Source organism: Homarus americanus, unplaced genomic scaffold (genome assembly GCF_018991925.1).
Source record: "Homarus americanus isolate GMGI-L3 unplaced genomic scaffold, GMGI_Hamer_2.0 scaffold367, whole genome shotgun sequence".
NCBI lineage: Eukaryota > Metazoa > Arthropoda > Malacostraca > Decapoda > Nephropidae > Homarus > Homarus americanus.
In genome coordinates this window covers 1,005,739-1,033,371 of record NW_024743709.1, presented here as the reverse complement: position 1 = coordinate 1,033,371, position 27,633 = coordinate 1,005,739, and the positions used below count along the sequence as shown (strand labels likewise).

The 27,633-nt window shown below is 41.0% G+C and overlaps 1 protein-coding gene across 1 annotated transcript in view; it reads right to left on the bottom strand.

The window, feature by feature from the left end:
- Positions 1–211: 211 nt before the first annotated feature.
- Positions 212–27,633, bottom strand: part of LOC121877414 (blood vessel epicardial substance-like) — a 49,123-nt gene continuing 21,701 nt past the window's right edge. The window contains exons 3-9 of the mRNA XM_042383171.1: positions 25,971–26,073; positions 23,790–23,930; positions 20,966–20,983; positions 14,768–14,818; positions 9,125–9,266; positions 4,977–5,064; positions 212–346 (exon numbers count right to left, since the gene is read on the bottom strand). Of these exons, the coding sequence (XP_042239105.1) occupies positions 343–346; positions 4,977–5,064; positions 9,125–9,266; positions 14,768–14,818; positions 20,966–20,983; positions 23,790–23,930; positions 25,971–26,073 (547 nt within the window). The 3' untranslated portion in view covers positions 212–342. The remainder of the gene's footprint in view (positions 347–4,976; positions 5,065–9,124; positions 9,267–14,767; positions 14,819–20,965; positions 20,984–23,789; positions 23,931–25,970; positions 26,074–27,633) is intronic.

The window sequence follows — 27,633 nt, the reverse complement described above, 5'->3', positions numbered from 1 at the left end:
CCCTAAATAAGAGCAATTGTTTTAAGTAACAATCAATGCTTTGTGAGGAAGCATCAGATGAACTTCAGCCAGTGAGCTTCAGATGTCACTGAAAATCTTGTTACGACAACAACAGACACCATTATTTGGGAATGAAGGCAAGCAGTCAAGGTTTGTGTATCCCTTGAGTGACCATTATCAGGATCTAAAGCTCGACGAGGTGCTGATAGTGCTCGACGTTCTCCAGCTGTGGGGCGAAGAGCTTGAAGGCGTTGAGGAGGGGAGACCCCAGTTCATGCGGCTCATACTGGAGTCTCCTGATCTGTTTCCTCAATGCGTCCGAGTCTCCACGGAGGAGCGTCATTAACTGTAAGTACAAGGAATGAAGGAGAACATGTACCATAATTTGGCATTATTGAAATGGCATGGAATAGAGTCCTGATAATTGGCATAAACGATACCTCCTCTACAGAACTGTTAAACTAATACTGTTAACTGTTGCAAGATAATTTATCTTATACTGTATTTCCAGACATGAAGCAAGAAGATTATCCTTGTTAAGTGGTCACAAAGATAGCTGGTTACTGTTATGCTGTAAGAGACTGGTGTTCATGTAGCAGCATTATGGACCTGGTGAGAGGGAGGGAATGATTCTTGTATGAGTGAGTAGATGGAACTGTTGAGTAGGAATAGTGTCTGTGTGGGTGATTAGATGGACCTAATGAGTGGGAATAATGTCTGTGTGGATGATTTGTGTGGATGATTAGATGGACCTAGCGAGTGGGAATAATGTCTGTGTGGATGATTTGTGTGGATGATTAGATGGACCTAGCGAGTGGGAATAATGTCTGTATGGATGATTAGATGGACCTAGCGAGTGGGAATAATGTCTGTATGGATGATTAGATGGACCTAGTGAGTGGGAATAGTGTAGAAAATGGCAAATACATAGTAAGGTATACTCACAATACTCTTGGTGATAGTTTTGTGAGTGGGACTGAAGGAGTACTGTACTTTAGATATATAAATTAGATATTATTATTAGGCTCTACCCAAATAACAAATGTTGGGAGGTCTGTTGTAGGTATGGGAACTGCAGCATGTAATGTAGGATAATTCATTTCATATAAAAACAGCCATTGTATTGCTGGATAGAAAAACTAATAAAAGATGAAGAGTTCTCAGTTACAATCCCATGTCCCATAGATATGTACAGTATATTGTACAAGAAACATTTGCAAACTTACAGTTAGACTTACATCTTAAAAGCCAAGGTATTGCAAAACATCCTCCACAACATACAGTATATGGCAGTACAGGTAGAAATAAATATATATGATATTAAACATTTACCGATGGCAGTTGGATATCGAAGAAAAAATGTTGCATTGCTATGTTATGTCACAGCCACTCAGTGAATGACCCATATAGAAGTGGTAATGATGTACAGAGGTGCGATGATGGAAGGGTTTGGGGGCTAAAAATTTTCAATGATAAAAAATAAAGAATAAACTATGTGGTACAGAATACACACATGGATGAATTAAATCATTAGCTGCCTTGTTTAACACCTAAAGAAGCTGTTTCACCTGCAAGAGAATATATATATATATATACAGTATACAGTATATATATATATATATATATATATATATATATATATATATATATATATATATATATATATATATATATATATATATATATTACTGTACATGGTGTTAATAACTGCAGTATATCAGAAAACAGCTATGGCACTTGGGGTATAATTCCATTATGCATTTCAAAGTGCGTACAGGTACTGTCATACAAAGTGGCTTCCAATTCCACCTGATGGTCAGAGATGCTTCTATAAATACAGCAGTCATCAACACGTTAAGAATCATATTACTCAGACTCTTGATCATGGGATGCTGTTGTACTCTGGTGATTAATACAGTACTATGTGGCTATGAAAAGATGTATACACTTTAGGTAATGTGTATGAATTTTTAAATGAAGATGAGTAATGTGTGTCAAATTAATACTGCAATGTTTACCAAAAAAATATGACTAACCCAAAAATATACATAATTAAATAAACTAATAAAAAAAACTGTTCAACATAACACCCAAAAACAACATCAACTACTTGTCTATGTTCTACTCTAACTGAAAAGTAATAATTTACATATCAATACTAAATGCAAAACTTATCCACACTTTGTACTGTATATGTGTGTGATTAAAATATACAAATGTCATACACACGTCTGACAATTACTGTAATGTATAGTATACTGATGAATGTAAAAATGAATACTGACACATATACATACAAAATAATCTTGTTAAAATTTAAAATACTGAGAAAAACTTACCTGTACAACTGAGCCATGTCATTGTTCAGTGTGTAACTGCTGATGAGCCAACTATAAATTTAATATTGAATCACCTCAAGATTAGCTTCCTAACTTTTTTCACTTGATGATTATTAAGCACCCTAATGTTATGTGGAGGGGTTAGGTTAGGGTAGGGTAAGTTATGTTTAGTTAGCATCAGGGTGGTTAATCTTCAGGTGAGGTAAGTGGGGGAGCTAATCTTCCGGTATTTCTTAATAGATTCCTTTTACAGCACCACAGACAAACCCACTTTTCTCTCCACTATTATCATGATACACTTGTGGGTAAAAAATTTCCTTATTACTTCAATACTGTTTCTTATCAAGGCTAAACTATGGTGTCTGAACAATCACTTCACACACACACACACACAAATGACTAACTCACATAATTCTGAAACAATTACACTTTCTGGAACCAATTTAGAAGGATAAGAATATTTGATTGTATTGCTGTTGAAGACAATATTTATATAATGAAAAGTCCTTTCTGTTGTTTTGTTTTGAACTGCAAACCATTTCTTTATTTGAACAGCTCCCTACCTTTGACAGTCAATTATTGTGCATTATTATCAAATACAACTCTAGGAAAAAAGATAATGCAAAATTTAGTTATTTACTCTCAATTCACTTTCTGTCTAACCGAAGCTTGTAGACATTTGTGGTACTGGAGAGAACTTATAGAAGAACTTTCAAGAACTAAGATCTGGTTGATACCGTGAGCTAAGGCAGGCAAACGCTGGTTACAAAGTGAGAGATCCTTCAGCTGAACCTCCAGGTCAGGGGTCCTCCAACTGAACTTCCAGGTCACGGATGGTCCAATTGAACCTCCAGCTGGGAGATCTTCTAAGTTAAGGATCCTCCAAGTCAGAGATCCTCCAGGTAAGCCTCTTAATTAGGGATTTACCAGGTGAGTCTCCTGGTACTAGAAGACTTCAGAGTAAGCTTTCAAACCCAAGAGGTCCTCTAAGTAAGCCTCCAGGTCCTCCAAGAAAAAAATCAGGTCCAAGGGATGCTCTTACACATGCCCCTGGGGTTCCTGAGTAATCCACCTGATAACAGAGTCAATCACCTTCTGCAGAACCTACTCCTGAACATCTACCACTACACATACTTCATTTCAGGTCCAGTACACATCTTTTCAAGCATCAGACTCAACATAATTCTCCTTTATTCTGTTATTTCATCATTAGAAAACTACTCATCCTCACATCCAACACCTCATAATGTACAGTATCTATGTTTGTCTTAGCTACTATCCTCTCAACTACACGTGTTACAATAGTATCCTCATGACTGTGCAGTTCTTGAGATATACTTACAACTATTGCACTATGGAACACCTCTTTTCATTCTAGAGTTCTTATTCTATATTTTTCAAATCCTATTACATATTCACATTTCCAATATTAAATTCTTTTATCGGGTGTTACAGTAATATCATAATATGTGTATGTTTGAATTAATGATACCCAAAAAGGAGATTTAATACCGTACAGTACAGTAGCTAAAACAACCATCTGTGCATACTTTGTGGGAAACAATATGAGACCATGGACGGTAAATTCTGGTATATGAGGGCTGTCACTAGTCACACGTAAAATTTCGGAGCATATCGACCTCCACCTGCACAGATAGTTGTTTTAGCTGCTGTACATACACAAGACCAACAGACTATCTATCATTCATTATCATTCCTCCTGACTGTTCTGAGGTTAAAACGTTTTCCTGTCTAATGTTATCACTCTGCCCAAGCTGTACAGGCATTGACAGCTTCCATCCTCATTGAGTTACACTTCTGCCAGCTTCCATCCTCACTGAGTTACACTTCTGCCAGCTTCCATCCTCATTGAGTTACACTTCTGCCAGCTTCCATCCTCACTGAGTTACACTTCTGCCAGCTTCCATCCTCACTGAGTTACACTTCTGCCAGCTTCCATCCTCACTGAGTTACACTGTACCCCTGAACACACCATTGTATTTGTTGCAGTTAATCTCAATCTCTTCTCTCCATTTAGTGAGTAGTAGAAGATGAGAGATTGGAGGAAGGGGAAGACGAGAAAGATGAGAATCAGTAGAAGTGAGAGAAAGAAGATAAGTAAACAAAAGAATAGAATTAAGAAACAGGCATTGATGATGATGATGATGATGATGATGATGATGATGATGATGATGATGATGATGATGGTGGTGGTGGTGATGATGATGGTGGTGGTGGTGGTGATGATGATGTTAATGATGATTGTGATGATAATGATGATGGTGAAATAAACTAGGGGGCTAATATTCATGTGATCGAATTCTCATGATTTTATCGAGTGTGAAGTATGATTAAAAGAGGAGGTGGAAGAATTGAAGAAGTAGAGAGATAACAAGAGAATAACCAGTTGCAAACAAAAGCTCAAGAAAAACACACCCACACGCACACAAATAAAACTAACGAAAGTCTTTTTTTAACGTCGATGTAAGTGTACTGTGAAGAAAGCACCTAGTAGCATCCCACCACCAGCAGTCGTCTTGTGAGGATCAAACTCCACAGGTGATGGCTGGCTGGTTGGCTCGTCTCCCCAAGTCGCGGGCGAGAGGAAAGAAGATAAAAGTAAGTATGAAGACCCACCTGGAGAGAGGAGCAAGACCCTCAGCGCCCACCACCACGGCAGCTTCCAACTGGTGCTCGAGAAGGCTCTCCTCATCGTCGTCACCACCTACCACAGGTCATCAGAGCGCTCGGTCACCACACTCCCGCCCGCCTCACAACACCTCATGCACTACACTGACACAACCTCACACATGCTAAACCTAACTTGGAGTCCATGTCAGCCCCTTACTACCCCCGTAAATCTCGACGCTCGTGACAGGTGGGGGCTACACAATATTATTTATCTGGATGAAAAGTTTTAAAGTACTGTGGGAGTGGTTGTGATGCTGTAATGAACCAGGAACCTGCCACTTCATGTAGTCAAAGGATGAGTTCATAAACATATTATAGTTTTAAGTTATACAACAACTGTTAATGATGATACATCCTGATCCTGGAGAATGTTACAAGAACTTAAATCAGAACTGTGAAGGATACCTGCCGCAGCACATTACCAGTCCACTACACAACTGACCGTTAACTAGTAAGCAATTTTCAGTGAAGCGAAACAGACGTCATCGAGACAGGATTCTTTACCATAATAGAAGGTGATGATACTGTGACCTTTATTTAGGTGACATCAAAAGGTTGGGATTATTAGATTATGGCCTTTATAGGGTTACTTAAATATGGGTATTATGATATTTATTTAGACGACATATAGTAATGGGGTAGAGTTTCATGGGCACAACGAATTTGGTGTTGTTGAGAGTCCTTCTCATTCTTTCTCCACTTGTTAAACAGAATATAAAGTGCTGGCCAGTAAAAAAATATATATATGATCACTGAAAACTGCCTGTGTGGGGTAACTTAGGATTATATGCCTTTGATATGTTAATAGTACTGTATATATACATCTATGAAACAATTCGAGTGTCAGGAAAGTGAGAAACCGAAGGACGACCATAGGAGTGAGGTATGAGAGTAAGGGGTAAGGGAGAAGAGGGGAGTGAAGTATGAGAGGTGAGCCAGTTGGTGTCTGTATGTGTGTGAAGAAAAGAAAAAAAGAGGTGACATAGTAGGGAGTCGAAGTAAACGAGACACCAAGAGTATCTCACCCGGCCACCGTGCTCCAGACTAGAAGAATAAGACAACATTAATACAGATAGTGAGAAAGAAATACTCAAGGAAATAATCATCATCAGAGAGTTTGTTCCCATAGGATTAAGTATCATTAGATTAAGATCCACCATGAAATAAAAAAAAGTACTAGAGACGAATGTGTGAGGTGATGAAGCAGATTAATAAATTGTGGAGGAAAGAAGAGCAAATTAAAGATGTGCATAAGCTATTGTGAGGGGAAGGGAGGGGGAGTATAGGCTGGCATGGCATGAACTCCAAGATGTGAGGCCAATCTCTAAGTCGTTTGAGCTCAGTGCTGTAAGACTGCTTGCTAACTTAATGGAATTGTTGTATATATATTTATGTAAACCAATCATCATTTATTACACACAAAGAAACATGAAGAAATAAAAGCTCGTAAACCAAGGAACAACACCAATATATATATAAATAAACCCCAAAACCAAAACAAAAAGTAACATTAATGAGCATATATTAAGAATAATGGCGTGTACTGTATATTGTGAGGTGAACAAGAAATGCATGGTAGTTATATTTGGTGAGATGGTGTATGAGGCACAGTGAGGGGTGCTTGGATGGGAGTAATATCAGTCTTATGTGTTTCTGTAGCCGTGTGTAGGGGGTCATGTGAGCACTGTAGGAGGTCATATGAGCACTGTTTAGGGGGTCATATGAGTACTGTTTAGGGGGTCATATGAGCACCGTGTAGGGGGTCATATGAGTACTGTTTAGGGGGTCATATGAGCACTGTTTAGGGGGTCATATGAGCATTGTTTAGGGGGTCATATGAGTACTATATGGGGTCAAAGATGTGTACAAGACGTGTTGACTACATTGAACTAAACACAATGACCAACTTTAAAAAATCTCCGAGTGTTATCATCACCACTACTTTACTTTATCTCTCCTGCCATGATATAAATGATGTATTCTCAGTGTGGTATGAACCTGATCAAACACACCTAAAATAACACACGAGAATGAACACCGGTCAATACCCAGTTCAGTTTGTACCGGTACTCGATGACACACTGGACCACGCATTGGGTAGACTCAGAATCAACTAGGCATCAACTAGACAAGGCTTGACTCTTTCTTAATAGAATAGCGGATAAATAGCTAAATAGCACCGATACAGAGAGGGTGTGGTGAGTAAACATGATTTGGGTGGGGATCTGTTTTCCAGCACAACGCAACTACCTTCTGTGGGATTTATCAATAATATGAACACGTTTCAACTGTCTTAGAATAATAACAGGAGATATCTCAAAGAATGAGATGAACACTAAGACTGGTTAATTATCAGGTGAACATGAGTGTACCGTGGGGGAGATGACTGTACCGTGGGGAGATGACTGTACCGTGGGGAGATGACTGTACCGTGGGGAGATGACTGTACTGTGGGGAGATAACTGTACCGTGGGGAGATGACTGTACCGTGGGGAGATGACTGTACCGTGGGGAGATGGAGAGATGACTGTACTGTGGGAGATGACTGTACTGTGGGAGAAGATGAGGAGGTGACTGTGGGGAGATGACTGTACCAGGGGAGATGACTGCGTGGGAGATGACTGTACCGTGGGGAGATGATGACCGTGGGGGAGAAGATGAGTGTACCGTGGGGAGATGAGTGTACTGAAGGAGAAAATGACTATACCATGGGGAGATGACTATATCGCGGGGAGATGACTGTACCGTGGGGAGATGACTGTGCCTGTGGGGGAGATGACTATATCGCGGGGAGATGACTGTACCGTGAGGGAGATGACTATATCATGGGGAGATGACTGTACCGGGGGAGATGATGTACCGTGGGGAGAAGATAAGTGTACCATGGGGAGATGACTGTACCGAAGGAAATGACTATACCGTGGGGAGATGACTATATCGTGGGGAGATGACTGTACCGTGGGGAGATGACTGTACCGTGGGGAGAAGATAAGTGTACTGTGGGAGAATATGGGTGTACTGAGGGAGATGGGTGTACCGTGGGGAGATGGGGTACCGGGGGAGATGACTGTATCGTAGGGAGAAGATGAGCGTGGGCAGCAAGTCTGGACTTGGCGCACCACATTCAACCACAGTGTACCGCGGGAGAAGATGACTGTTACCGTAGGAGATGAGTGTACTGTGAGAAGGTGAGTGTACCGTGAGATGAGTGTAGTGGAGATGAGTGTACGTGAGATGAGTGTACCTGTACCATTGAGATGAGTGTACCGTGGGGAGAACAGTGTACCGTGGGTGGGAGAACATGTAGTGGGAGGCATGTACCGTGGGGGAGAACATGGTGTACCGTGGGGGAGAACATGAGGTGTGGGGAGAACAAAGTGTACTGTGGGTGGGAGAACATGAGTACGTGGGTGGGAGAACATGTACCGTGGGGGGGAGAACATGAGTGTACCGTACCATGAGTGGTGGGAGAACATGAGTGTACGTGGGTGGGAGAACATGAGTGTACCGTGGGGAGAACATGAGTGTACCGTGGGGGAGAACATGAGGTACTGTGGGGGAGAACATGAGGTACTGTGGGGGAGAACATGAGTGTACCGTGGGGGAGAACATGGAGTGTACCGTGGGGGAGAACATGAGGTACCGTGGGGGGAGAACATGAGTGTACCGTGGGGAGAACATGAGTGTACCGTGGGGAGAACATGAGTGTACGTGGGGGAGAACATGAGTGTACCGTGGGGGAGAACATGAGTGTACCGTGGGGAGAACATGAGTGTACTGGGGGAGAACATGTGGGGGGGAGAACATGAGTGCACTGTGGGGGAGAAACATGAGTGTACCGTGGGGAGAAGTGGGAGAAATATGAGTGTACCGTGTGTGGGGAGAACATGAGTACCGTACCGTGGGGGAGAACATGAGTGTACGTGGGGAGATGAGTGTACTGTACCGTGGGGGAGAACATGAGTGTACCGTGGGGGGAGAACATGAGTGTACCGTGGGGGGAGAACATGAGTGTACCGTGGGGGGAGAACATGAGTGTACCGTGGGGGGAGAACATGAGTGTACCGTGGGGGGAGAACATGAGTGTACCCTACCCTGCAACTGTCGGTTGATTATAGCTGTAATGCTCCCAGACTCCTCCCCTTTCTTCACCACCAGCAGCGGCTTACTCTCGCTGTCATCAGATAGGTTGGCAACGCAGTGGCCATTACCCATCCCAGACAGACTCTCGTTAACCTGAGGACCGACAAGGTAAGGTCAGGTCACGTCTGTTGCCACCTCTTGGATGTTGGGTGGGTGGGGGGAGGGTGATCAAAATACGGTGAACCTTTTTTTTTTTCACTGAGCAAAGTTCAGGGTGAATTAAGATTTAATTAACGTTGGGATAACATTATGTTTTAAATTGACGACTAGACATTATCCCAGGGAGTGTAAAGTCATCATTATTTACAATATAAGTTAATTTGTCTTCATTCAAGACCAATAATTAGATTTAGACTCTACAGAAATATTTAGCTAACTACATTGTGGCTGTGTTGAATGATGAATTACTATGCATGATTCAGTTAATCAAGGGTCACTACACATCCAAAACATAAAACTGCAACAAACTCAACATTCAAGTAACCAAACAGTGTAGGGTGCAGAAACAACGAGGTGGGTAGGTAGGGTGAGAGAATAGGAGTGAAGGTGTACAGGGGAGTGAGGAGTGAGGGGTGGAGGCTGTCGGCTGTCTGGCTGTGTCCCACAACAGGCTCGCTTTACTTCCTCCTTACTAGTCAAGTCCCTGCATAACACAACTAATTAAGGCTCATAATACAACATGTCCAAAAAAGTGTTACAAGACCAACTTACTCGTGAGTCAGAACACAAAGAATGTCAACACTCTCCCAGGTCTATTGTTTACAGATATAGCAACCTTTCTGTTATAAGACCCTAGATAAACAAGAGCTTAATGGTACACTTACAGTACAGGTAGTAAGAGAAATATATAATCAACATGGTTCATTGAGGGTAAACATTCCTTGTGTATTTGCTCATGAGAACATAAGAGGTGCTCGATAGATACATTGTGAACAGGTGGATGACATTACACCTGTGAGTGTTACCCACCGACTGACACAGGTGGTCGTGTATGTCATCCACCTTAAGTTTCAGATTACAAACATACTGTACATAAGCTTGGTCATACCTTATGGAGAATTAAATTTATTATTATTTGAAATACATTTGAATTGGATGGCTGAAATAAGACTTTTTGTTTAATCACCACTTGGAGGTATTGGTTAGTTCTCACCAATTACGGATTTACAGACACCCCCAAAATAACCTTCTTAAGTTTATGTTGAAATTTGGATGTTATCGAGAAGATCACCTCGTGTCTCCACTTGCCACTGTAGTTTCATGCACAAGTCTTGGTTGGCACCACACGGCCACTAGAGGGGGGGGGGAGAGGTCAACCATGAGGGATGAAGACGAATCAAGGCTTAAATATATGCAACTATGAGGCCAGCTAGAGTTGCCAACAGTCATCGTAGCTCAACAGTTCTATAGGCCAGGCGTGTCCCCCAGTGGTAGCAGGTCATCCCCCCCTTCTAAAACAGCCCAGTAGGAAACACACATGAAAAATTTGTATAATATCAATGAGACCAAATTCCAATCAACTAAATCTGTAAATTTGCTAGAATGAAATATATAAATAAGCTGACCAGGAGGGGATGGTGGATGCCCCAGTCACTTCAATGATCGGTGTTGATATCGTCTGCTCTTGTGAAGGGGGGAGGGGCTGAGGTGTTGGAGGTGGCGCTCTGTACCTCACAACCTCTGCCTTATCATTTTGAATCTCAGTCTGTGTCAATCACTCACTTGTAAACATTGTTATACCTTACAGCCTCCCCCAGCAACACCTTCTCTAACACGAGGGAGGGACACCGATTATTACACCCAGATAACAGACTGTTGACAGCCACTACTAACGCCCATATGAAGTGTGATTCGTCTCCATCCTCAATGGTTTACTTTACTACAGGACATAAGTCTTAACTGATCACAACCTGAAGTCAGCGGAGCAACTCTCTTGGTGTTGACATTCTTGAGGATGCTCGTCTTCCTCTCCACACACACACACACACACGGACACTTCTACAGTATTACAAAGCAATGTAATATATCAAAGAGGAGCATGTTGATTGGTGAGGATAAATCAATGGTACAAGACCTGGCTAAGTTTGGTACCGTATAGGGCTGGATAAATTCGTACACACTTCACGATTGACCAAGACACCACGGGGGGGGGGGGGATACTGTACTACCGGGGGACTACTGTACCCAGGGTGAGTGTGACGGTGATGTCAAGTGTACCCTGGGAGAGGTGAGTGTGGCTAGTGTACCCTGGGAGAGGTGAGAGTGGCGTGAGATGTACCCTGGGAGCGTGGTATCATCAACACAGACAGACAAAGTACAGTACTAGGGTGAAGGAAGAGCGAGGTGTACCAGGGAGGGAGGAGAGTCGAGCCGTTGCAGGATCCGGGCAGTGTGTAGGAGGGCCGCCGGCTGCTCTCACCACAACAAAGAAAAACCAACACTAAAATCAGTTAGTACTCAATCGTAAGTCACCAACACTTGAACAAACTCCATCCAGGAAGACAAAGAGAACTCGTAAGATAAAAAAAAATATCAATCAATAAATAAAGTAGTACTGGCTGGCACAGAAGCAGCCATGCAGGAGTGTCCACGGGCGGCACACACCAGGTGGAGGCGATGATGTACGGTCTTCATAAAACACAATAATAGGTTTACTAATTAAATTGTCTCGGATACAACTCGATCCCGTTCAGCTGTCCATTGAAATTAAAGAATTGTAATGAGAATATAACTACATATTATTATTATTATTATTATTATTATTATTATTATTATTATTATTATTATTATTATCCTTAACCACATTCAGCAAGCACAGTTATAAGTTACTCAATATATATATATATATATATATATATATATATATATATATATATATATATATATATATATATATATATATATATATATATATATATATTGAGCAACTTAATTGACCGTGCTCCCATTTGTAGTTTCACACACATGCGTTCTTATTCATTTAGAATCGCCCGAGTTTTGTTCCGGCCCAATATGGCATACAGTCGTTTACACAAGCCTCGTAACATGTTAAGTCCAACCCTTGTGCTAGCAGGGAGAGGGTGTATGTGTGTTGTGTGTGTGTCGTCTGGCTGGAGGGGGTCAGTGTCCCTCGATGTTTTACCGAGTCCCACATTAGTTATATTCATCTGTTTAGTGAAGTGAGAGAGAACGACAAGACACTGCTTTCACAACAATTCTATTTTTGGAAGACAGTAGCAGAAGTAAGTTTAGTGAAGACGAAACGAGTGGAATAATAAAACTAGCGTAAATAAGTTCTCATATCCGGTTGACTAAAAAAGGTAGAAAGAATACATAACATGGCTGCCAGAGGGGCCACTCAGAAAACAGTTCCACTACAACTGTACCAAGAAATGTTCATCCCACTTTACACCAACATTAGTCTTGTGGTTGTGAGTTTGTTCCAACACGTCTGGTGGAGCATCACGTGTCCTTACTGCCGCCTTTCGTCAAATAAATAAACACCTAATAAGTCAGTTTACATCTGCTCCATAAATAAATACAAACAATATACAAATTCAGTCACCAGTAGTCAGTTTGTTCCGCTCTATTAGTGATGATGACGCCGGCCAACGTTTTGTGAAGCCTCGACAAAGTACAGCTTTTAAGATCTAATCAATAATGATGAATATTTGATCATGACGCCGGCACTTGTGTTGCACCTCTGTGAAAAAGCTAATTACATTTCACAAACGCTTTGGCGATATAACTGGCAATGTTATTACAAAACACTCAGGTGACAAATCAATTAAATCCTATCTATAATTTTCTTCACGTCAGTTCAACACAAAGAGACAACTAGAATATTGTACTTAATTTAAAGACCAGTTACACTGACCACTTTAATATACTGTAATTTAGTGTATGTTGTACTGTACCATCATTGGTAAACTACAGTGTTGTGTGAGGGACGGGAGAGCCTCGAGTTACTAAGCTAAGTAGTCGACTAATAATAATACGAAATAATTATATAAGAATAATACACTCATTTGTAAATATAATTATTATTCACTACATGCTCTACTGGCAACCAAAAACTGGGAGCAGAATGAAAAATCTTTCTTGGTAAAAAAATGGAATTTAAATATAAATAAGTAAAATTCTCTTTAACCCAGTAGCACTCTCAACTCTCACCTCTGAAATGAACTCTAAAAATACGACTCCATGGTAACGGTTAACAGCCACCAGACCAGACGTCTGTCGTCTGGTGTATGGCATTTGGCAATATTTATGATGCTACATGTTGTATATTTTGCCAGACCACATGAAACACCACAAGGGAGTAATCCGGCGTTCCTTGCGGCGCAGCGTAGGATAACTGAGCCATCATAGTACTGGCGGTGGCATTCGTCTAATATTTTACAATACATAATTACGTATATTAATTCATTAAGCATAGATCAAGGTCCAGTTGAAGACAGGAGTCATCTTCAAGAGGTATTATGCTGAAAACTATTTGTACATACTTTATCAATATTATATACAGTCAATATAATATTATTTACTATATTTTCAACTGTCTTGGGTCATCAAATACGCTATGGCAGATATAGATTGCCTGATCTGGTGCGCTTCACTGGATGACTTGAGTTTTGCCAGACGCTACAAGGCACATGGTGAGTGCTAGATGTCTGTTGCGCGGTCTGGTGTGTTTTCATCCCGATCCTCAAAAATTTTTCTAGTAAATAAATGAATTAATAAATGTATAAGTAAATCAGAATGTTAAATGTACCAGATATAAATAAAATAAATCGTAAATAGAGCCAAAGTTACTGCCATTACAGCACAATTTGATCCACGGCGACTTTATTTCTGCACTACATACAGTGGTGGCAGTATTACCCACACCTCGCCCCTGAAACCTGTATGCAAGTGTTTAAAACTGTCATTAAAGTGAACCTTACAATAATTCTTTATATTACCTTGTGTTTGTTTGAACGAGGACGGCCTGAACAGTGTGGGAGCTGAGCCGTAAGATTTAGTTGTATTACTTGGTAATTCATAATTATTTTGTATAACGCTACAGTTTACTATACTTGTACATCATTACCTCCAGCCTGGTATGCGAAGCACCGCTGTGGTATGCCTCAGTGGGCCAAGCTGTGGTGATGGGGCACGGCCATGCTAGGCCAGGCTAAGCCAGCAGGCCACGCTCTACCACCACCTGGTGTTCACTCCACTCCGGTAAAGGTTGCATAGAAATCAGAGTTAGAGCAAGACTCAGCCATAGCTTGTGTTAAGTCATATTAGGGCAAGAGCAAGGCTGTGAGCACTAGGCTGGCTGCCTCCATACTCCACACACACTCATGGCTACTCCACCTTAATGGTCGGTCATTACTCAACTTAAGCACCATCACATATATAGGAACATTTTCACATTATGGAAGTGATCTTTGACCAACAAAACTGAAATCTATTGTAAGTAATTAATAATCTATCTTTGTTGATATGAGGTGCCGCAAAAGATCAAGTGAGAGGTGGAGGGTAGTGAGTGGGGAGTGGAAGAGGCAGCCACCTACTGGGAGGGAGGGAGGGGGTGGGGGGGGGCTACATGCCTCCAGGTCCACCTCCACCTCGCTGGGTGTCCGCCCCGCCGCCTCCGGTAACTGTCAAGGAATAATAACAGGAACATTGATAGTGGTGTAGTATGTGAGGCTCCCCAAATGGCCAGAGGCGGGCCAGCTGCCTGCCCGCACTACCCTCGCTAACTACGTCTGCGCTACAATACCTAACGTTTAACAACTGAGGTGTAAGTAAACCCTCGCCATCGTAGTTACATACTCTAGATGTAGCTATCACAAATTTATACACCGCTAATAAGGATACAACAGGTTTATACACCATAATTATATAACAGTGTAACTAAAATGTAATCCATTGTTTGGTCTCTATACACCATTGCTAACACTTCATATCAATTCTCAATTCTTCATTTTTGTTCTAAGCCTTTAAGACAGTTCTATTCATTCGGGTGTTGCCATATATAACCTCATAACCGGATATCTCACCAGTAACGAGATATGTCTGTATATATCTGTAATGTTGGTGTAACAAGGAACGTGCTCCTCTGCTGACTCGATGTGAAATAATAAAAGCAAATATTCAAACAGCAATACATTAAGTCACTTTATCATACACCAACAAAAACCAAAGAAGAGCAAATAATAACAACAAATAATCCAAATAAAGCGAATTTTTGTTTTCAGGACAGTAAAAATAATATTTGATCTAGAATAAAGAACTGTAAATCAGTTTAGTGTTGCTCGTGCACATATGGCAGTGTGTAGTATCCCGTCCATATGATACAGCCTCAGTTAACAAAAGTTTGACAACAATAGCGGATTACTGCAGATTTATTTCATACACATAACTCAACAAAAATGTAACTCTTTAATAACTAATAATCATCTCGACCAAAGGATTATCATGCAGAATTTATTTCATTCGATGTTATAAGGTTTTTTAATACGATCAAAAACCAACGGCTAAATCCATGACGGGGTGAACGTTAACCAATTTATAAACCTTTACTGGAGTTTAAAAATATTGTATCCTGTTTTACCAACTTAAGATTTTGTTGTGTTGGAGATATTTCTGGGTAGAGATATACTAATGAAGTGTAACGAAGTATTTCATGTTTGGATGCTGTCAGGCCTCAGTGAGCGGGAAACATTACTACTGTACCGCTTACCAGCACCTCACCCTAACTACATGTACAAAATATACATATACTAACCCGTTAATGATGAAATGTAAAGTATAATTACTTAAAGGGTAATTTATTAACACCATTTGCTCGATTTTTCTTGAACTTAGATAAGTCATCAGAACAGTACATCTGAAAAACCTGTAATGAAATTTGGAACAAAATTTAATATTTAGAATTTTTGGGGGGTGAAAAACCATGGTATTGACAGGCTTTGTTTTTTCGTTGAAATTAAATATATTTTTTATCATCAAATCGGACAGAAAGAAGTTAAAGTTACTGCATAAAAATGACATCTAAAACAAACAAGAATCGAGTAAGTAGCGAAACCACAATGAGTAAAATTATTTCAGGGTCATTAATTAACACCAGTTACTTGGATCTGCACCAGCTCCTGCTTTACAGTATAATAAATCACCCAATTACATAACCAATAAACACACACCAGAAAGTGGAGTCGTGTACTACTGCCACCTCTCTCAGAGTTACTATGGCGGGAAGTTAACCATATAATGTGGAGATACTGTGCTATATAGAAAAGAAACCAACCAAACTTATCTCTATCATCATAAAGAAATGCTACTTTCTCTTGTAGATCTTATGTTATTACAATGAATACATAATAAAAACATATTTGTGTATATATATCCAAAACAGAACAATAAATAAGATTACGTCTTTGACTCTGTGATGGTCGCTGTGAGTGGTCAACACTGTTAGAGTCGACAACGGGTTACGGTCCAAACTGCAGGAGAGTCAATACTGTGAGTGTGTCGTCATGTATGGGGTCAAAGTAAGCTGATAGTCAACATTGCGTGAGGGTTACAATATGAGGTCATGAGGTGCAACACGGTGTCAGGGTCAATGCATCAAGGTCAACAGTTTGAGCATCAATAATACAATAAGGTCAAGCCTGCGAGGGTCAACGATGTATTTAGGGTCAAAGTTATGGGAGGGTTGATGGGAGTCAAACTACACAGGTGTCAACTCCCTGATACGAGGGTCAAAACTACTCTGAAGTCATCACCGTGAAAGGGTCAACACTACACTGAAGTCAAGACTGGGAGGGTCAAAACTACACTGAAGTCAACACCGTGAAAGGGTCAACACTACACTGAAGTCAACACTGAAGTCATCACCGTGAAAGGGTCAACACTACACTGAAGTCAAGACTGGGAGGGTCAAAACTACACTGAAGTCAACACCGTGAAAGGGTCAACACTACACTGAAGTCAACACTGTGGGAGGGTCAAAACTACAATGAAGTCAACACTGTAAGGGGTTAATACTGAAAGAGGGTTAACACTGTCACAGCGTAAACACTACACAGGAATCAAAACAGTTAAAAGATATGGAAGCTGAAATTGTAGGAGACGAAGAACCTCACAGAATACATATTAATAAAAGATAAACTGAACTCCTCGACACTCCATCTTGAAGGTCTGAAAGAGGAGGAGAAGGAGGAGGAGGAGAAGGAGGAGGGGAGGAGAAGGAGGAGAAGGAGGAGGTAGAAGGATCTATTAACTAGGAGGACTAACTACTGGGAGGTAATAGGAGGGAGGGAAGGATATCTAACATCTGTAAGAGGAGGAAGAGAACAGTTACAGAGTGTGGAATAAGAAACATATACAGTACAGTACAGGGTAGTTCAAGAGTCTAAAGACAGAACGGGAATATGACAAGTCAGAATTGAGAAAATACTGTTATTAGAAGAAATGACTGACAAGAGATCAAGTAGTGTCTTCATTAAGAATAAATATTAGGGTAAGTGAACATAATATGTGAGCAGTATCAGGAAATAATAAAGGGGTTACAGTAATTCACAGGACAGGACGAAACGAGGGAAAATAGAATTGTATATATAGAAGATACAAAGTTCTGTTGGGGTTAAGAAAAAAAAAACATTGCACATACAGGGAAGAAAACTGTAGAGTCATACACACAAGGGATCTCTATTCAAAAACTCTATGACTTGCAAGCCCTAGCGTTCGCGCCCTTCTCCTGCTAGGAAAATGAGGCCTGATGACAAATCATTCCATGTTCAGCAGCCACAAAATTATATGCAAAATGTATATCATGGCTACAACGGGTCTGTCTGCATCTATAATCTATGAACTATTATTGTCTAGGTCAAATCAGAACAAGACAGGCGATATTTTGCTTTTCAAGAGGTTGCTTTAAAGTAAGTTTAAGCGATTTAATCATGGTAGCATCTCTACATGCGGCAGATATTTGCCTCCTAAACATCCACCCGACTTTTGGTGGTTCATCCTTTATGTATAAACATTTCAGCATCCAACTCAATCACGAGCTAGCTAAAAATAGCTCACCTTAGTCTAAACAAACAGACTAAGAGCATCCCATTCACAGTCACATATGGCATACAACTGAACAGTCGACGGCAATCCGGGGATAGAAACAACAGGCAAATCCGCGACCACGACTTTCGACGGTGTTCACATGCACCAATTTGGGATGAATTCTTTTGGGACCACAGGCCGAGTAATTTACTTTACTAACTATCAAACTTTAAAATAGAATAATTAATAATGTCATGTAGATATTAAACAAGGTGTCAATCACTGGTCGTGGCTAGTGGTTCCTTATTATATAAAGGGACTCAGGACCAGACAGTTGTCCACACGAGCATCAATATGAAGGCAGATATACTAACACCGGCTACCTACCACAGCCACACACGAGTAACCTACCACAGCCACACACGAGTAACCTACCACAGCCACACACGAGTAACCTACCACAACCACACACGAGTAACCTACCACACCATCGTGATGAAACTGTGAACTCTTGGCCACGATACATCCTCTCAACTTCTTTACTCACTTTCCTTAACATAATCTTTAAACTTAATCGCTCTGTACTCTCACTGTAATTCAGCATTAATTTCATATACAAATTGCGAATGAAGAATTTATTAACTATCCAACAGATCCAAATATAATCAGAAAACTTTTTTAATTATAGGTGTAGCAAGCAGGAGGGAAATGTTCACCTGACCCCTCTTGGTGTGGTCATACTGCAGGTGATCAGTACTGTAACTGCCTCACTAGTTTACAGGGGCAGCGGGTGTGCGTACAGTGACCCCGGGTACTAGTATGAGTTCACCTGAATTTTAAAACTGGGGTATAAAGGAGTACTGGGGGGGGGGGAAGTTATAATTTAGGAACGAACCAATAGAAAACAGCATACGAACCAATTAATAGAGATAACTACATTGCTAGAACTCATCAAATACGTTGAAATGCTGTACCTCTAATTTTAGTCAAGATTACCATATGAATATGCAATATCATAATATTTACTACTTTTGTGGGACTTTTTTTTTTAAGAAGTGTCACAAGAACTAAGCTGAGGACATATTGAACCATACCACTTATGTGTTGTCACTTCCTCAAAAATGTAAATATTTAAACAGCCTTAATTAATAATTTACTCATCAGATGGTCGTCTTGACCTCTGAGCAGCAGCAGCTAATGACTTAAGAAGGAATATGGGATGTAGATGTGAAAACTTTATTGTTCTTCAAGCAAAAAGCTTATAAAGATGTGCTTGAATTTCTTTACATCCAAATCATAAATATGGTTGGGGGTGGGGATTGGGGGGAACTGGTAGAAAAAGGAATTGGGAGGCTGGATCAAAAATTGAGGATTTACGGAAGGACTACCTAAACTGGAGTGATCCCCCGTCCTCCCCCTTAGGTGAACCCATGAAAAGTGTGTACTAAGTGTCATGAACAACGCTCATTCAGCTCTTCATGTCAAGTTACCATGAAACATTGAATATAAATAATACCTTCTCATTCTCGTTGTGTCAGTGAACCTGTTCCATCCTTATGAACTTATCTTAAAACCATATCAATCCAAAGGAAGTTTTATTTGGGGACGCATTCAGTTTTTAACTAAAGTTGCTCTAACATCCAACTAATTTCATATTTTCTCAACAAGGCACTTTTGAATGCCTCATATCTAAAGTCTTAATACAATTATACTGTTCATCAGATCCTTCTAACGGTTGCTAAATTTCTAGATACTCTATTTGTTAAGATTCTGAAAAAGTGTCAGTTCTGCCTTATATTTGATGCTCTTCATACGCCGTCCTTCGTCCAGGAGATGTACCAAATTACCCTGATAATCAGTTTTCCTATGACACCGTCGTCTATAGCAAACGGTCAAGGGAAAATATTAACAAGAGTAGCCAAGAGATACACTGAGCCACCGAGAGACTGATGAAGGTACCATCAGTGTGTTAACAATATTATGACAACCTTAATGACTATACTTGTCGAACGTCATTAAATTATAAGCACAGTGATATCTGTATACCGTTACACATTGTCTGTTTAGTGTAGCACTCGGTGGGAATGTATGTCCTGACCACGTGGGCGTAACATTACCAAAACTTGATTTACCATGGCCAGGTGTAGCGCCACCAGCCGAGCAGGAGGTCAGGCGAGACGAGCACAAGACAACATCAACAGAAGGCGGCATAGCCCACCACGAGCACAGCAAACTCCCCCTTACCTCACCACACACAGCAACATGCATTCTCCACAAGTATGTTATCGAATAAACTTTAACCAATTCAACAAATACTGAAAAAAATAAACTTTTACTTCTATAATTATTGTATTTTTTAGAGTTGTGCAGAATTTTACTCTAAATCAGTTGCTATGAGGTTAGGAGCATCTGAAAATTGCATCTTGCATGGTGGTGTGGCTACATTTATTAACAGTAAGGACACAGCGAGAGAGTAATCTAAGATCTCTAAGATAAAGTACATCAGGTATCATGAGTTTGACTTCTATAATTTATTTTAAATGTGCCTCATTCATGATGACATAAGATCACCTGTTGAGTTGTGTTATCAGGTAGAGATAACTAGACTACCCTCATTGCTGAACATTCCCCTGTGACTTCTCACGGATTTGCTACACATGGGATCAAAGAAAACAATTGGAAGACAGAGGAAAAGAGGAACAGAGAAAGGCAAAGACGGGCACCAGTGTAACAAGATGCTGACTTACTCTTCTAAACTCTGCAATCTGCGGGTATTGGTAAAGAACTGTGGTCAGTCCACCCATCGTCGAAGGCTCACATGACAGCTTATTGGTCTCCTCTATACTATGCTTCATTATACTCAGCCTTTATGTCTCAGTGATGCCATTAGCTTTATCATCATCAATTTTATTTCTACTTTTAAAAACGATAGTTATTATTAAACAAAAGTTGCTTATATCGATACGTTTACAGCATAGTATAGAAGAGACCTGTTTGAACAAAGAAATAACTCATAAAATGAAAAAAATTGTCATGGCACTAGAATAAAAGCATATGATTTAATTTATTAGTGAGGATAAATAAGTGAAGTAAAACCTGATGTTTAGTAAATAATACAGTAAAGCAAATGTTCTCCACAGTAAAACATGAAATTTTTTGTCCAGAACAAGTAGTTGATGTTAAGAAACACATCAAATATAAGAGATTAAAAAAACTCATCTTGAAAACTATTTTGTCTGTTAGTGGATAAATAAAATACTTAAAAGGTGTTGGGCAGAGGATGTAGACGTTAGTAGGAGGGCCGGCAAGGAGGTGAGGGTGGAGGAGGAGGAGGGGGAGGTGTGAGGGTCCTTCTCACCCCTCCCCACCCACCCTCATCACCCCACAAGCATGTAAACTGAGGGGTGTCTTCCCTACACCACCCTACCACCGCCTGTCCACATCAGCCTCACCTACACAAGTACACCCACTCAGTTAACCAGAAATATATCCAAAGATCATTTTCATCTTGAAGACTTACATGCTGAAAAACTGGCAGAAAGAACCAAAGAAAATCTGCCTCAGACACAACTAACAAAGTGAAGAGATATGAGTGTGCATACTTGGCTGTGATGTTATTCCCCATAGTAAAAAAAATTCAAAGTAAAATTAGTGAGATGATGAAGAAATTTCTATAACTTATGAGGGCGAGGTTAACAGCCTAAAGAAAATGACTGATTTAGACAAAATGAAGTCAAAATAGAATATGAAACCTTAAAATGGTTCAGCTCATCATAAAAATTAATGAACGGGAAAATAAAATATTCCTTGAAGATCAAAAACAAAATGGTTATGGTATTAAAATCAAAGAGCCTTTGATAAAACACTGAGGGGACAAAAAAACACTCAAGTTACCTCCTAGCTACTGACGGCAACTCTCGCTCCAGCTCCCACCACCGCTCACTACACCATAAACCTGGTGGACTTGGTACAAATTCCACCTGGTGTTGACGAGGCCAACACCAGGCTCTGTCGAGAACTAAAATGGCTAACTGGCGGATTAGAGGCTTAAAATTTATCTATAGAATTAATTGACAAAATGCACTAAAAATTTGTTTTAATTAATATCATTACTACAACTCACGGTAAGCTATGGAAATATAATTGACTGTAGTTTCTCAAATTTTAACTGAGAACATACTGTGCCAGAGGGCATCCAATAAGAGTGAACCACGAATTTTAACAAGAAAAAAGAGCTCTATAATGTTAGAAGAAAAAGTCCCTTAATAAGTAAAGTTTTAAGCAGTATATTGTTCACAAAAACATCTTTTGCATTAGATTCCGATTGATTCTGTAAAATTAAATATGATCCATCCATAACAAGTGAGGTTTGAGATGAATCATTTGACTAGAGTTTACACGAACACACAGTAGCTCTTCTGTTCCAGTGAAGTTTATCAATGATGTATTAAGTTTTATATGTTATCTTGGACCAGGTTGTGACCACAATGTTCACTAAGGAATTGTGACACTCAGTAGTTAACTCACGTCTATAGAGGCACAACATGTGGGCCAGTACCAGAGGTGATGAGGTCTTGCGGTACACCTCCCTCATGCCTTTTGAAGACTTGAGTTTGGACCGGAGTGTTCAGATGCACTTTGAGAGGATGCAACGGGAAAATATCAACACTTAATAGGAATCTGTCTAACGGAAGTCGGTCAATTCTTGTGCAACGGGTCTGAAGATTAGTGCTCCTTGGGCTCTGTGCTTGATCTGTCCACTTTAGTAAGATTTAAAAATATCTTTTGACTTAAAGTGAGCTCTATGATTGGCCTTTAAGGTAAATGGAGGCACGTAATGAGTATAACCTGACTGGACAGATGTTTGGTGCGTGAGTGTAGACCAGGTAAGGGGAGGGGAGGGAGAGCTGCCGTCCAGCTCCAGCTCTGCTACTTACTCGTCCGTGTGTCTCCTTACGCTTCTTGGATCTATCCAAATGTTTAAAACACTTTGAAACTAACGGTCAGCATATATATGTATACACATATACATACTGTACACTGTATATATATATATATATATATATATATATATATATATATATATATATATATATATATATATATATATATATATATATATATATATATATATATATATATATATATAAACATATATACGTATAGACAAAACACACATACATAACCAAAGCTCCTTAAAAAAATCACAGAGAGCAAATATGAAAGAAACTGAGATAAAATATTAAATAAATTACAAGTTGTATCTTTAGTATTGAGCTGTACTCTAAGATGGTTGTCTCACAAACTTGTTCCATAAAAATGAACATTCTGTTGAGAGTAAGATTCTCTGTATAGTTTGGTACACCAGGGAAGCCTTTTATAACTTTAACTGATAAATGTGCTGTCTTTACTCAGAGATGCCACAAGAGATTGAACATCGTCGTTTTTGATAAAGATTAAATAAATATTCCTCATGAAGCAGTGTTACCAATTGAAAAGAAATATAAACTAGTGTTATATATTGGAGAGGGACCTAGTGAAACAATACCCCCGCCAGGCTGAGAGTGTTACCTGCATCAGCTTCTTGACCACGTCGCGCCCCAGGATATGGTCGAACACCGCCTGCAGGAACTGGTCCCCCATGATAGTGAGCTTGAGCTTGTCCCTGTGCCAGATGAGTACCCGCGAGTCCTCGATGGCCGTCGCGGACACCTGTAACAGTATAGACTCTTAGTGTCTCTCTAACAAACCACACACTGCCTCCGACACATTCTACATTCAAATTTCCCAATGGACTAAATACCCACCAAGGCACACACACACACACACACACACACACACACACACACACACACACACACACACACACACACACACACACACACACACACACACACAGTTCATGGTTGGGTTTGTGTTGCTAGTAATAGTAAGATTAATAGTGCTCGTAAATGGAGATGAAAGAATGAATTTGATTGGCTAACTTAAACTGAAACACATAAAAGAAGAGACCTGATTGGCTGACTTAAACTAAAACACATGAAACAAAAGACCTGATTGGCTGACTTAAAGTAAAACACATGAAACAAAAGACCTGATTGGCTGACTTAAAGTAAAACACATGAAACAATAGACCTGATTGGCTGACTTAAACAAAAACACATAAATAAGGACAAAAATAATACAAACAACGAAAACAAGTATAGCAAGGTTCCTGTCACACATGATACGTCAAAGGTGCGAGAGAGACGTACTGTTATTACGTCAGCTGTGAACCGTACGTCAGCCACCACTCTCCCATACGTCACTCCTGACACTGGCTGATACCTAACATCATAACCCATCGCTCTGGGGTCCTGACAGCTGACAGTCAGTCCTCACGTGAACATGTTCTCTCCCTTGACATCTTTCTGACACAATGTTGATGGATATTATAGGAACCTAACCTAACCTAACCTAACCTAACCTAACCTAACCTAACCTAACCTAACCTAACATGATAAATGATTACACTGGAAGGTGAGATAGATGATAGAAGTGTGGTAGAATGATGAGAAAATCTACTGTAACACACACACACACACACACACACACACACACACACACACACACACACACACACACACACACACACACACACACACATACACACACACTTTACGTCTATTGCCGCTTCTTACAAGCATTTTATTAATTACAGTAAGAGACACAGTATAATGAATAAAGGAGGTGGGTTAGGTTAGGTTAGGGCTAGGTTAGGTTAGGTTAGAAGTAGGGTTAGGTTAGGTTAGGCTAGGTTGTGTTGTTAGGTTAGGTTAGGTTAGGTTAGGTTAAGTTAGGATAAGTGAGGTAAGAGCAGAGTTAATGAGGTGTCGTCAGCTTTAATTAAACGAAATTTATGGTTCCTTTCCCCGCGGGAGAAAAGTTAATATCTAGGACTGAAGGGGAAAAAAGAGGGAGGGGAAAAAACAGGGAGGCGAAAAAGGGAAAAATAAGGTAGAGGAAAAAGAGGGTAGGGCAAAGATGGGAAGGAAAGAGGGAGGAAAAATGAGGGGAGGGGAAAAAGGGGAAGAGGAAATGAGGAGGGAAAAATAGAGAGAGTAAAAAAAAAGGGAGTGAGGAGGCTGGCTAATAAGAGGCCAAAAAAGTAGTAGTAGTAGGGAAGAGGAGGAGGAGGAGGGAGAGGAGGAGGAGGAGGAGGAGGAGGAGGAGGAGGAGAGGAGGAGGATGAGGAGGGAGAGGAGGGGCCAGGAGGGAGGAGGAGGAGGAGGAGAGGAGGGGCTAGGGAGGAGAGGAGGAGGCTAGGGAGGAGGAGGAGGAGGAGGAGGAGGAGGAGAGGAGGAGGAGGAGGAGGAGGAGGAGGAGGAGGAGGAGGAGGAGGAGGAGGAGGAGGAGGGAGGAGGCCAGGAGAGGAGGAGGGAGGAGGGGAGGGAGGCCAGAGGAGGGGAGGAGGAGGAGGAGGAGGCCAGGAGGAGAGGAGGCTAGGGGAGGAGGAGGAGAGGGTACAGAGGAGGGGAGGGGAGGAGGCCAGGAGGAGGAGGGAGGAGGAGGAGGAGGAGGAGGCCAGAGAGGAGGGAGGCTAGGGAGGAGGAGGAGGCCAGGAGGAGGAGGAGGCCAGGAGAATAACAGGAGGCCACGAGAGCACAGGGAGAAGGCTAGGTAGGAGAAATGGTGGACACACACACACACACACACACACACACACACACACACACACACACACACACACACACACACACACACACACGGTACCTGAAAGAACTCGTCGGTGGAGACCCCGAACCACTCAGGGGAGTCGAGGAACTGGTGTTGGGAGACGATGTGCAGCGCTCGTCCGTTCTGGCTGATGACCAGTCTGTGGGAACACCTCGCCTTAGTTAACGATTACTCTACTCTGGCTCTATTCTGCTCTACTGTGGCTATACTCTACTCTACTCTGGCTCTATTTAGCTCTACTCTACTCTATTCTACTCTAGCTCTACTCTACTTTGGCTTTGCTCAACTCTACTCTACTCTATTCTACTGTACTCTAATTTGGCTCTGCTCTAACTATGCTCTACTTTACTCTATTTTACTCTACTCTGCTCTATTCTACTCTACTCTACTTCTATGAAAAGACATCACAAGCGATAGAATATAAACAGAAGACATTCAAATAATTCACCTTGTCTATATTGGTATTAGAAACTGGAGAATATTTTTATAAACTTTCTACAAAATAAGATTCAGTTTATTATTATTATTATTATTATTATTATTATTATTATTATTATTATTATTCTATTAATTAATGCAAGTATATTTATTATTATTTTCATTATTTGTCTGATCTCTTATCATCATTTTCGTCACTACAATCACAACAAGGGCTGGACTCTTCCCACACAACTCTGGTAAACCTACTTGGCCGGGACCGTGTTGACCCAGGGCCGCCCCCTTCAAGGAGTTAGTCACTACTGAAGGAGATTTACAAAGGTACAAGTGTGCCTTATTGGCCCGGAGGTGGGGGAGGAGGGAGGAGGAGGAGGAGGAGGAGGAGGAGGAGGAGGAGGAGGAGGAGGAGGCGACTGACAATAAGGGAAATTGATCCATTTCGGGTGTTACCTGTTGTTGGGACTCCTGCTCCACTTGTTTTCCTCCCCGCCCAAATCTCATCTCCATCTCTCCGCCCACTTCACCTTCCTCCTCCTCCCTTTCATGCGACTCCCTGCCCATCCTTCCTTAAACTTTCTTCTGTTTGCCCTCCTCCTCCTCACCTGCATATGGCGCACCTGGTTTACGACCGTGGCAGGTAAGAGGACTGGCGAAAGGCAGAGATTATAGAAATGAGAGAGCGATAAGAGGCGGAAGTGAAAGGAAGAGAGGGAAGAGAGAATGAGTACATAAAGAGTGGATAAAAATCAGAGAGAGTGAGAGAGTGGCAGGGAGAGTAAGAGGGTGTAGCAGACAGGTGGAGTGGCAGCTAGGTGTTGTGAGTGCCAGACAGGTGAGGAATGGCAGACAGACAGGTGAAGGAATGGCAGGCATATAAAATTCTGATTACAAATAAAACTCAGAACAGTATACAAACAAACAACCCTCCCTCCAAGCGACCTCCAAGGACTCTCCAAGGACCCCCTCCAAGGACCTCCAAGGACCTCCAAGGACCTCCAAGGACCCCCCATTAATCAGCTGGGAATAACGAGAAGAAAAAGGTGAAATAAACAACATTTTCTGCACGGGCAAAATTATGGCATCTTTGCCTCACGGGCCAGCCATTAATATCCGGGGCACTGCAGGTAATTTCCAGGCAGGTGTGTGGGGCGGCTCCCTCAGTGTTACAGGTGACTCAACCTTCATCAGTGTCCACCTTACCTGATGTTTGTACTGTATACTGTTCAAGTCCCTCTTAACGTGATGCACTTAACTTTAACTG